Genomic DNA, 12,483 nt, shown 5'->3' on the forward strand with positions numbered 1-12,483 from the left:
GATGCACATTTATTACACAAGAAATTGCTGAAATTTGTTTTGTTTTGAAAACGATAATGCGTGTATTCAAAAAGTTCTTCGGTTTTAAATAAAGTGCTTTGCCTTAGTTAATCATATTTTTACTCCCAACCTCAACCGAACTATAAATTTTATTTAAGGAAAGCAGATACGTGTTTCGGACACAACACAATTACAAAACCATCACTGAAGAAGGACACATGTTGTGTCCGAAACACATGTCTGCTATCCTTAAATAAAATCTATAGTTAAACCGGAAACTTTTCCTTTCCACCGTTTTACTTAAAAAGAACTATATTACGCGAAGGAACTATTTTTATGAAACTCAACCGCAGGCCTGTGCAAGAAATACTACGACATAGCTGAGAAAACATTTAACCAAAAAGAAGTTATCACCAATCGTGTTCATTGATATGTTGCATCCAACTTTTTACTCACTAAAATAATTTAGTCGATACAGCATTTTCAAAATGACGTCATAACGACAATTCAGTGAACACAGCTGTTTTCGCATTTTGACTACAAGCGGCGCTCGCATACGCTGGACTTTACCAATTCGGATTACTCAAGTCCCACTGACAGCTGACGTCTCGCCCACCGCACATTGGTTTAGGTTATCGTCGGCACTAATTGCGAGTCTCCGTCTTTTAGGCTAAAATAGGTAATTTCTTCGATATCTACAGAAGTTTTATGGTGGCATTTGCTCCATTCCAGCTCCGCACTCCGTCGGTTATGGCATCACGAGAAATCTACAAATTATTTGTCGGCAATTTACCTTGGACGATCGGCCACCAGGAGCTGCGCGCATATTTTCAAGAGTTCGGCAAAGTTATCACAGCAAACGTCGTATTCGATAAGAAAACCGGTTGTTCCAAGGGATTTGGATTCGTTACAGCCACAAAAGACACTTACGAGAACATTGACAAGAAAGACAGGCATACCCTCGAGGGGAATACACTGAACATCCAGAAGAGTTAAGTCGCGTGAGGGGGAGATTCGTAGACACCGAAATAGTTTTTTAGAAATTTAGTTTTATTGTATTATTGGCGGGAAGTATCGTAAGGAACAATGTCTGACATTGAGGAAGATGAGTACGACGAGATTCGTAATGCGTTCGACCAAGCAGCCAACTACCTGCAGGAAATCCACTCAGAGCTGACATCCACCGATCTCCTGGAGTTTTACGGACTTTACAAACAAGCGACCTGTGGGCCCTGCAACACCCCAAAGCCTGGCATGTTCAACTTGCAAGGCAAATCCAAGTGGAATGCGTGGAACGATCTGAAAGACATGGAAAAGGTCGAGGCCATGGAGAGGTACATAGCGAAAATCACCCAACTGCGACCCGATTGGAACAAAGGTGCGCGACGCAAGACACAGTGGGTTTGCCAGTCGATGCCCACAGCCGAGCCGGAGGCTGAAATCCACGAGTCGAACAAGAGCGCATTTGATTTTGTGAAGGAAAAAAACTTGAGCAAGCTCAAAACAATCGCTCCGAGTGATTTGAACGCCCTGGACGAGTCGGGCATGGGATTGATACACTGGGCGGCGGACCGGGACACTGTCGACATTCTGGAGTACCTTCTGTCGTCTGGAGCTGATGTAGACCTCCGCGATGCGGACGGGCAGACGGCGCTGCACTACGCGTCCAGTTGCGGTCACGTGGAAAGCCTCAAAGTCCTTTTGAAGTTCGGCGCTGACCGAAGCATCCTCGACAGCGATGGTTGCTCCAGTTTGGATGTTGCCTTTGACGAACGCATTTCAGACTTGCTGAAAAGCTAACCGATATGTTGTGTGCAGGTCACTTTTGTATTCATTGCCGAATGTTAAGTTAGGGGAAATATAGAAAAGCTTTAATTCCACAACCATCTTTTCTGTTTTTATTTAGTTTTGCCTGCATGAAGGTGACTTTGGACCAAGTCTAGGTTTCCATTTTTTTAAGATCAATTCTACGAAATTTCTCCACAAGGTTGCTGTCGTCGGGCGTCGGTGGTGTAATGGTCAGCATAGTTGCCTTCCAAGCAGTTGATCCGGGTTCGATTCCCGGCCGACGCACTTTTTTTTATTTCTAGGATTCTTTCAGTTATTGATACATAAAAAGATGATTATTTGTCAATAGTGTTTCACATCTAACAAGGCCAGTTATTAAGGTTTTGTGTAAAACAAAACCTTATTAAAAATGATTCTCTGTCTGTCTGTCTGTCTGTCTGTCTCGCTGCTAAACCAATCCGAACGAAATGTGGTGGACATATGGGAACTATGAAATCCCACGCACACAGTGAGCGGCATAAATTTGCGTGCAGTTTAAAGGAAGGCTCTCCATACACGTAAAGGGGGAATGTAATAATTTTTTTCATCGAATATAGTCATTTGGGGTATCGAATGAAAGGTCTCAATTGGTACTTTCCGAATCTGATATTAGTTTTGACGTGAATTGCAAAGTGCGCGAGTAAGGAGTCAAAGTTTACACACTTAAAGCGAGACAGGACTCATTTTCGGAAACTACCCAAACTAAAAATCCGAAAAAATTAGGGCCTCAAAATATGTCCCATTCCGATATCTGCTCAAATAAACTTACTAATAGTATACTACTAACTTTTAGAAATTTACTGAAGAACCTCCCTTTAAATACATCCCAGGAATACTACCGGCATAGAGAGCAGTATCGTGCATACTCGTGCCAAGTTTCATGAAAATCCAACTATTAGTGCCAAAGTTATAGCAGTTCAAACTTGTCAATTTGGTGGGAATTAACAGCATCCTAAGCCATACAAATGATATGATGACGTCATAATTAACGAGAATAATTGACATTCAAGTGAAATATTAAAATTTCATTCATGATGAATCTACTTCCCCCTAGCCCTATTTAAGCTTTTGTGTGAAACAAAACCTTATTAGAATCGAGTCGATGTCTGTCTGTCCGTCTGCTTTTTTTTTTTTTTTTGAGGAGGTGGAAATATTCAAAAAACTGGCCTGGGAACGCCAGAGTGTGGAATTTTTACCCACTAAAACCACCCCCGACTCGCCCCCCCCCCCTACCCCGTGGAACCACCTTTAGGTATTACATCATGGGGCGGAGTTAGCTTACTTTAGCTAGGTCTTCTTTCGTCTACTCGCATGGTTCGTAACCGCGTCTTCCTAACTTCTTCTGCTTTTCGCAGTTTATCTTGGATTACAGCGATCATGGAATTGATCACATCCGTCTTCCTGGCAAGCTACCATTCTCCGGACAAAATTTTTAGGTGACAGCATTTCACCTAGGGTTTCGTCTAGGTTCCTCCTTCCTTCCATGAACCTAGGACATTGGAAGAAAACGTGCGCTGGGTTCTCTGGGACCCCGCAGTTTGGACAATTAGGCGAGGTGTCCAATTTAAACCTGTACAGGTATTGACGGTATCATCCATAGCCGGTGAGAAACTGGGTGAGATTATAATTGATCTCCCCATGCTTTCTCTCCAGCCACGCCCCGATGAAAGGGATCAACCTGTAAGTCCAACGACCCTTTTCTGACTGGTCCCATCGCTGTTGCCATCTGCTTATGGATTTCTCCCTTTCGGCTTTTTTCGCCTGAGATGAGGGAGAGATGGACCTGGTGTTATAAATGTTCATCATTTCGGTTGCCAGGATGTCAATCGGCATCATTCCCGAGATGACGAACGCTTCCGTCTCAGCGAGTACTAGTCCAGCACTCTCTACCCAAGGCTTAACAACACTGATTGCTTCGCTTGAGTACAACTCAGCATCCTCGAGATGCTTTGCGACAACAACCAGTGCTATATCATCGGCATAACTCACCACCGTGGCCTTCTCCGGAACCGGAAGGTTAAGCACATCATTAAACATGATGTTCCACAGTAGTGGGCCCAGCACAGAGCCCTGTGGGACACCTGTGGAGACAACGTACTCCTTGGGTCCATCATCGGTATTATACCAGAATGTTCGCTCATGCAAATAGCTATCTATAATACCGGTGAGGTAGGTGGGAACACCAATCGTCGCCAGAGACTTTCGTATAAGGTTCCAATTGGCCGAGTTGAATGCATTCCTCACATCCAGGGTCACCACCACGCAATTTTTACTGGTACAACCCCTTTCGTAAATTGCATTTTCGGCCAAGCCAGTAACCATTTTGATGGCATCAATGGCTTTACGGAACCCATACTGCCTATCTGAAAGGCCCCCTTGGCTCTCGACGACTGGGAGTAGTCTATTATAAATAACCCGCTCCAACATTTTCCAAATAGTGTCTAGAAGACATATGGGTCTATAGGCGGACGGTTCCCCTAGCGGGTTGCCAGCCTTAAGCAGCAGCACCAGCTTCTGCTGCTTCCACGTTGCTGGAAAGATACCCTCGGACATGCACGTTTCGAACAGCTCCGCGAACATATCCGGCCTACATTTGATGGCAAGTTTGAGGGCCTTATTCGGTATGCCGTCCAGACCCGGGGCTTTGCTGTCGTCTATTCGACTGAATATCTCCAGCAGCTCGTCCCTGGTGACTGGTGGAATCGGCATCACATTCATGGGACGCTGGAAAGTGTTAGTACCCCACTCTTGCTGGGGAAATAACCCCTGGATTATTTTCAACAAGAGCATAGGGCACGTGATCTACGAAGATGATCGGCCTCTGAATCGCCCTGTCACGATTTTATAGACGCTACCCCACGGATTTATGTCCGCTTCCAAACAGAGCTCCCTAAAACATTCCCTCTCACTGCGCTGGACGGCGAGCTTGAGGTTCTTGCGAGCTTCCCTATAGGCATGCTCCTTTTGCCCTTGATCGATCCTACCTATTGCCCTCTGAGCCGTTCATCTGGCTCTGTGGCAAATCGATTGAAGGCAGGCATGTTCACTATTTCACCAATAATTGGGTCTTCTAGTGGAGAATGAGCATCTCCTAGGCATCGACGCGTCATATACCTTAGAGATGCCTTATGTAACATGGAGAGCTCTATTCGTGGAGGTGCCTACTTTGCTAGGCAGGTCTAGCCACACTTCCATGAATGTTTGTTCATCCATCGCTTTTGCAGACCACCCTGGTGTTCTTTTTAATTTCGGCTTCCGGGGTACGGGTATCCTGCCTTGTGGCTCCGTCCTTAGTTCAAAGGTGATTGCCTGGTGGTCGCTGTGTCCCCTTGCGTCGTGAACAAGATCGTCTAACAGTTCTCCAAACTCAGGAAGTGTAAGGCTCGGTCGAGTGTAGCAGCTGTATACGAATATACCGCTTATTTTTGCTCACACAAAGCCACTAGCCGTCTGACGCATGCTATATTGTATGGCTTGGCCCATATCGCCGCTCCACCAGTCGAATCTGTGACCCACACACCATCGTAGAGATTTCTGTACGGTTCACTAATGATAGTAACCTCCATCGCGGATTCGTAAATGGTCTGCGCAAGCAAATCTTGTGCGACCCTGCAATGATTAAGGTTTATTTGTATTAACCTCAATTTTTCACCGCAGTTAACGCCTTTCTAAATCCCGGGCATTTACCACTTCCGGCAATATATCGGTTATCCCGTCCCTCCTTTCCTTCGCACAAAATGCATTTGGGGTCTCTATTGCACTCCTTGGCAATATGTCCTTTCTCCCCACACCTCCAACATCGATCGGACCGATCGATGCCGCTAGTGCATGCCTTCGCGAAGTGTCCAAACATTAGGCATTTAGCCGGTAAACAACCCACCCAATTCGAACCTTCCCCACGGCTAACAACTTCTGCGCTGACTCCACTGGCAGTCGCATTGTGGTCGTTTGAGTACCACCATACGCTTTTCTTAAGCTCACGATAGATCCTTCACTGAATTCCTCCAACTTGAACTGTTGCTTCAAGGCAGTGTAGATCTCTTCTCTGGGTGTTACCTCATCGAGATCCTTGCACTGGAGATAGATCTCATGTTTTTGGGAACGAACCGCGACATTCTCCCCAAGTGAGTTTAAAACTTGGTTACGAAAGCCGTCAGTTTTCCCCACGCTGGATTTTTTAAACTCGAACATGAGATCCCCTTTCTGGGTCCTCTGGATTTTGCTGACATTTTCGCCTAGGTCTTTTAGGCCGGGATCAGATTTCACCTTCTTCAGTATCCCCGCATACGTTAGATGTCCTCCGCTGGAGATTACAATTGCCTCCGGGCGAATTCGCATCTTTGGTTTCTGGTCTCTTTTCTTTTTCACGACCTTAGTCCAGTCACCGCTCTTATTTTCTTTCGGTTTCGCTTCGCTAGCCGACGTTCCTACTTTGGACACTTTGGGCCCTTCTGAACTTTTAGTTCCGTTTGTTGGACTGGTCGAGACTACTTTTTTCCTTTTTGGGGCCTGTTGATTCCCCAAAGCTTCGCCCTCTTTGTCTCGCACTCGATTACTTGCTCGAAGATCGATGACTTTGTGCTTTGGTGTCACTTGGGTCGCCAGTGATACTGTTGGGGCTGGGATGTCCGGCTTTTCCTTAGACTTTCTTACTTCTTCCTGGGACCTACTGTAAAGCACTCTGATGGCTCTCACCATGTTCTTAATAGCTTGGTGCACGTTGTGCTTGTCCTTGATGAATTCGGACAGCTCAACTATTTTAGTCCCAAGCTGTATAAAAGGTAGTTCTTTTGGGTCAGGGCTCTGTTCTCGGTGAGTCTTGGACAGATTACTGCTTTTACTGATTCCTTCGCCTTTTTCAATTAATGAGCTCCCATGGAATTTCTCTTTCGCCAGCTTTGGTATTGGAGGCGATGGTAAAATTGATGAGCTTCTCCTGAATGGATCTATTTGCTGCTGCTAGAGTACCTATTGATCAAATCCGATGGGTGTCGAAATCGCCTTTTTTGACCAGCTATCTCCTTTTAACGCATCATTCTTTGTCTTTGCAATTGGTGTTCTTGGCAGAGTTGTGCTTCGTTTGAACACCTCTTTCTCCAAATCTAAAACACTTGTAGTATTAGATACAACGGTGGCCAAGTTGTCCACCACCGAGGCACTGCGGTCGAGGGATATCGACGGCCGGGAACCCGCTTGCTCACTCCCAAAAGCCGCCGGTACTGGGGTTCCGAGCCCCTGCACCGTAACTTTACTCCTTCTCAATTCGTCCATCTTGGTTTTATTTTTTGGGTGTCCTTCCCATAGCCATTTTGGTCCACGCAAAAGAGATGAGCAAACACTAGCCCATGCACAGTCAGAAAAGAAAAGTGCATGAACACATATTTACACATCAATAGGTATGCCCCAATCCCACAGCTGGGGTCGCGCCTAATGAAAGATCTGGCCACTCCTCACATCTGTCCGTCTGTCTGTCTGCCGTCACACGCATTTTTCTCGAGGACGGTTATAGCGATTAACACCAAATTTGGTAGAAATTAAAGGTTTCGGTTAGTACTTTTCAAGGTCGGTCTTAGTTTTGACATTTGTTGGAAAGGTGGGGAGTTCGGGGGGTTGAAAGTGATCATTTCTTTGAGGGGGCCATTCTCAGAAACTACCAAACCGAAAAATCTGAAAAAAAATCAGGAGGCTGTCATTATATGGTGCCTGGGCTCCGAAATACCTTCCATGCCGATATCTGTTCAAATAAAGTTAAAAATAGTAAATTACTATAATTTTTAGTAATTGGCTGTAAAACCCCCCTTAAGTTCATACTAGCATCATGAAATTTTGCAGTGATGTAGGCTATAATATAGAGCATAATCTTACCACGCTTGGTGGAAATTGCACCATTACTAACAAAGTTATACGTTAAAGTTGTTGCTTCTTGAAAATCGAAGACTATGAATGTTAATATCACCCGAAAGTGGATACTCTCACATAATATATGGATATATTATTATACGTGCTACGTACTAAGAAATACACAAAACCTTTCGTACCTGAAGCGTCCAGCTTCCGGTTTCCCGACTTTTTTATATCTGATGTAGGTTAAATTCTTCGCATTTGCTTGTAATATTAAACTCAGAGTGTGAAGCGTATGAGGTTGACTATTATTAAAACAATGCTTTCCATCAAATAATTTATTTAAATCGTTTTTTAAAAAATAAATAATCGTCGCTAATCACATCTTTTTCTTTTTCTTCAATCTTTGTCCCGTTCACAAGCGGGGTCGGCTCGTCGTGATCGGTTTCGCCATTTTAGTTTATCAAATGCCTGATCTGGATGTAATCGCGAGACTTTTTAATCCCCACCCAGCGTATCAAGCCACCGTTGTTTCGGCCTGCCTTTTGGTCGCTTACCATTGGCTTCGATGTTCACACCAATATTAGTAGGCGAATTCTCGTTAGCGCGAAATACGTGACCACATCGTCAAAAATGCCTCACTCGCAGTTTTTCCACAATCGGTGCAACCCTATATCGATCGCGGATATCCTCATTTCGTCTGTGATCGAAACGTGTCACGCCCCTAGTCCAATGCAACATCTCGTCTCCATTACCGCAAGATGCCGTTCATTGTCTCTTATATTCGGCAATGCAGAACTGCCTTATGCTCCTCACATAGGGAAACACAAAACCTCTTACACTCGAAGCGTCAAGTTTCCGGTTTCCCGACTTCTATTTAGATAAATTTGGCGTAACTGGCTCCATTTTTTTTACAATAGGTGGGTATTACAACTGTTTGGGAAAATGGCCGGAAAGTGAAGGAATCTTTCGAAAACTTTAAACGCTCGTATCTACGCTAATATTGAGAATTTCGAGAAAAGGAGCTTAATTCGTGTTCGCTTGTATATCATCATCATCATCATCAACGGCGCAACAACCGGTATCCGCTCTAGCCCTGCCTTAATAAGGAACTCCAAACATCCCGGCTTTGCGCCGAGGTCCACCAATTCGATATCCCCAAAAGCTGTCTGGCGTCCTGACCTACGCCATCGCTCCATCTTAGGCAGGGTCTGCCTCGTCTTCTTTTTCTACCATAGATATTACCCTTATAGATTTTCCGGGTGGGATCATCCTCATCCATACGGATTAAGTGACTCGCCCACCGTAACCTATTAAGCCGGATTTTATCCACAACCGGACCGTCATGGTATCGCTCATAGATTTCGTCATTGTGTAGGCTACGGAATCGTCGATCCTCATGCAGGGGGCCAAAAATTCTTCGGAGGATTCTTCTCTCGAACGCGGCCAAGAGTTCGTAATTTTTCTTGCTAAGAACCCAAGTTTCCGAGGAATACATGAGGACTGGCAAAATCATAGTCTTGTACAGTAAGAGCTTTGACCCTATGGTGAGACGTTTCGAGCGGAACAGTCTTTGTAAGCTGAAATAGGCTCTGTTGGCAGACAACAACCGTGCGCGGATTTCATCATCGTAGCTGTTATCGGTTGTGATTTTCGACCCTAGATAGGAGAAATTGTCAACGGTCTCAAAGTTGTATTCTCCTATCCTTATTCTTCTTCGTGTTTCTGTTAGACCAGTGCGGTTTGATGTTGTTGGTTGATTCGTCTTCGGTGCTGACGTTGCCACCATATACTTTGTCTTGCCTTCATTGATGTGCAGCCCAAGATCTCGCCCCGATTGCCGCCTGCTCGATCTGGATGATGGCAGTTTGTACGTCTCGTGCGGTTCTTCCCATGATGTCGATATCGTCAGCATAGGCCAGTAGTTGGGTGGACTTAAAGAGGATCGTACCTCTTGTATTTACCTTAGCATCACGGATCACTTTCTCGATGGCCAGGTTAAAGAGGACACATGATAGCGCATCCCCTTGTCGTAGACCGTTGTTGATGTCGAATGGTCTTGAGAGTGATCCTGATGCTTTTATCTGGCCTCGCACATTGGTCAGGGTCAGCCTAGTCAATCTTATTAATTTCGTCGGGATACCGAATTCTCTCATGGCCGTGTACAGTTTTACCCTGGCTATGCTATCATAGGCGGCTTTAAAGACGATGAACAGATGGTGCAACTGTTGTCCATATTCCAACAGTTTTTCCATCACTTGCCGCAGAGAGAAAATCTGATCTGTTGCTGATTTGCCTGGAGTGAAGCCTCTTTGGTATGAACCAATGATGTTCTGAGCGTATGGGGCTATCCGGCCTAGCAAGATAGTGGAGAATATCTTATAGATGGTACTCAGCAACGTGATACCTCTATAATTGCTGCACTGTGTGATATCTCCCTTTTTATGTATGAGACAGATAATGCCTCGTTGCCAATCGTCAGGCATTGATTCGCTGTCCCAAACCTTGAGCACAAGTTGATGAACCACTTGGTGTAACTGATCGCCTCCATATTTAACTAATTCGGCTGTAATTCCATCGGCTCCTGGCGACTTATGATTTTTTAGCCGATGAATTGCACGGACTGTTTCTCCTAAATTTGGTGGTGGCAGTATTTGTCCGTCGTCTTCAGTTGGCGGGACCTCCAACTCGCCGATGTTCTGGTTGTTCAGTAGCTCATCAAAGTACTCAACCCATCGCTCTAATATGCCCATTCTGTCGGAAATCCGATTTCCCTCTTTGTCTCGGCAGGATGAGCATCGAGGTGTATAAGGCTTCATCCTGCTGACTTGTTGGTAAAACTTCCGCGCCTGGTGCGGTTGCTCCCTGTACTTTTCTAGTTCACAGACTTGTTGGTTCTCCCAGGCTTCCTTTTTCCGTCTGTGAAGTCGTTTCTCCGCTCGACGGATTTCGTGATAAGTCTCTGCGCGTGCCCGCGTTCTCTGAGAATGCAACATTACTCGGTATGCGGCATTCTTCCGTTCCTCCTTTTGCGGCTGGGGCCAAGTATGCTTGTGGCTGTATCCATGATAACGTTCTTCAGGTGATTGGGACGATCATTTGTTGATGCTTCATCTCCAGGTCCTCTGTAGACTGCGGTTATTGCAGCATCCATTTCCCTCTTATAAGTGTCGCGGAGGGTTGTGTTGTGGGTGGCTTCAGTGTTCAGAGGGGATTCTAGGTGGTATTGTTATTCGAGCTCGGAGCACCATGCCAACGAGATAGTGATCCGGATCTATATTGGCCCCCCTATATGTTCTGACATTCATCAAGGCTGAGAGATGGCGGCGTTCGATCAACACGTGGTAAATTTGGTTGAAAGTGACCCCGTCTGGAGAGGCCCACGTATGTTTGTGGACCGCTTTCCGCGCAAACCAAGTACTTCCAACAACAATTTCTTGTGACCCTGCTAATTGAATAATCCGCAGTCCGTTATCATTTGTTTTTTCCTGTAAGCTATGGGAGCCAACGTATCGCCTGAATACGGGCTCCTTCCCTACTTGGCTGTTAAAATCCCCAAGTATGATTTTGATATCATATCTGGGACAGGCTTTGAGGGTTCGTTCTACTGCCTCGTAGAAGGTATCCTTCTCCGACTCTGCAGTCTCCTCTGTAGGGGCGTGAACGTTTATGAGGCTTATATTTCTAACCTTGCCTCGCAAGCGCAGAGTGCATAGCCGTTCGCTTATGTTTTCAAAGCCGATAACAGCAGGTTTCATTTTTTGGCTGACTAGGAAATCTACTCCGAGCACATGGTTTACTGGATGACCGCTATAATATATGGTGTAGTAGTTCTTCTCCAGGAAGCCCGTCCCTGTCCATCGGACGACCACGTGGAGGTGGGGATAGGGTTTGGTAGTAAAGCTGTTGGTGTTGGTTCAGCAGGCATTTCCCAGGTTTTATGCTCCATCGTGGGTACCAATCCACGTTTCGCCCTGGGACCTATACTACCCTTTGACCACCTCGCCTAGGCAGCGCGAAATGGCCAGAAAGTGGAGGAAATTTTAAATGCTCGTTCCTCAGTTAATATTGAGCGTTTCGGGAAAAGGAGCTTAATTCGTGATCACTATTATCAGGGGAGGGTCTGAGCTTCAAAATGGTATATAGGTTGGGGGGTCTGGGTGCCAGGAAAATTGCTGAAATTTGGAGGAATCTTGGGAAAAACTTTAAACGCTTATATCTCCGTTAATATTGAGAATTTCGCAAAAAGGAACTTAATTCGAGATTACTACTGACGGGGGAGGGTCTGAGCTTCAAAATGGTATAGAGTTTGGGGGGTCTGGGTGCCAGGAAAATTGCTGAAAATTGGGCGAATCTTGGAAAACACATTAAGCGCTTATATCTCCGTTAATATTTAGAATTTCGCAAAAAGGAGCTTAATTCGTGATCACTACTATCGGGGGAGGGTTTGAGTTTCAAAATGGTATACAGGTTTGTAGGGGTCTAGGTGCCAGGACAAGAGAAAAAAGAAGATAATTGAATGAGAGACCGGCGTATTTTTAAGCACATCATAGCGGACCGTTGACTTATTAAACGTGGTATACGAAGACTGAACTGAAAAGTTGAAGACAAAATACCCAAAGACAACTACTTAGCCTGTAAATTCACTAAAGTAGAAGTCATGTAATTTATTCGTCGTCGTCCAGGATATTTTCAGACCAAGGCATGAATGATCCGTATAAGTCTGGTACTCAAATGTCGATCCTTTTTTGTTAGCACCTAAATAAAACATGGATGGTCATCGAGCACACAAGCATGATAACTTCAGCATTCCGT

The 12,483-nt window shown here is 45.2% G+C and overlaps 2 protein-coding genes and 1 non-coding gene across 3 annotated transcripts; all 3 read left to right on the top strand.

Moving 5' to 3' along the window:
* Positions 1–537: 537 nt before the first annotated feature.
* On the top strand, positions 538–1,080 carry LOC119657802 (28 kDa ribonucleoprotein, chloroplastic). Its single transcript, XM_038064898.1, has 2 exons — positions 538–679; positions 733–1,080. Exon 2 carries the CDS (start codon positions 751–753, stop codon positions 994–996), a length of 246 nt encoding a protein of 81 aa, XP_037920826.1. The 5' UTR covers positions 538–679; positions 733–750; the 3' UTR covers positions 997–1,080.
* LOC119657801 (acyl-CoA-binding domain-containing protein 6) lies at positions 1,057–1,886 on the top strand. The gene has a single exon (XM_038064897.1). It carries the CDS (start codon positions 1,087–1,089, stop codon positions 1,798–1,800), a length of 714 nt encoding a protein of 237 aa, XP_037920825.1. The 5' UTR covers positions 1,057–1,086; the 3' UTR covers positions 1,801–1,886.
* A 115-nt stretch (positions 1,887–2,001) lies between these two features.
* Positions 2,002–2,073, top strand: Trnag-ucc. Its single transcript has one exon. It is a non-coding gene; the product is annotated as a tRNA-Gly (tRNA).
* The last annotated feature ends 10,410 nt before the right edge of the window (positions 2,074–12,483 follow it).

This window comes from Hermetia illucens, chromosome 5 (assembly GCF_905115235.1).
Source record: "Hermetia illucens chromosome 5, iHerIll2.2.curated.20191125, whole genome shotgun sequence".
In the NCBI taxonomy this organism is placed as follows: domain Eukaryota; kingdom Metazoa; phylum Arthropoda; class Insecta; order Diptera; family Stratiomyidae; genus Hermetia; species Hermetia illucens.

Excerpts from the sequence above, each read along its gene's own strand:
- LOC119657802 (XM_038064898.1), top strand. The coding sequence starts at position 751 with ATGGCATCACGAGAAATCTACAAATTATTTGTCGGCAATTTACCTTGG.
- LOC119657801 (XM_038064897.1), top strand. The coding sequence starts at position 1,087 with ATGTCTGACATTGAGGAAGATGAGTACGACGAGATTCGTAATGCGTTC.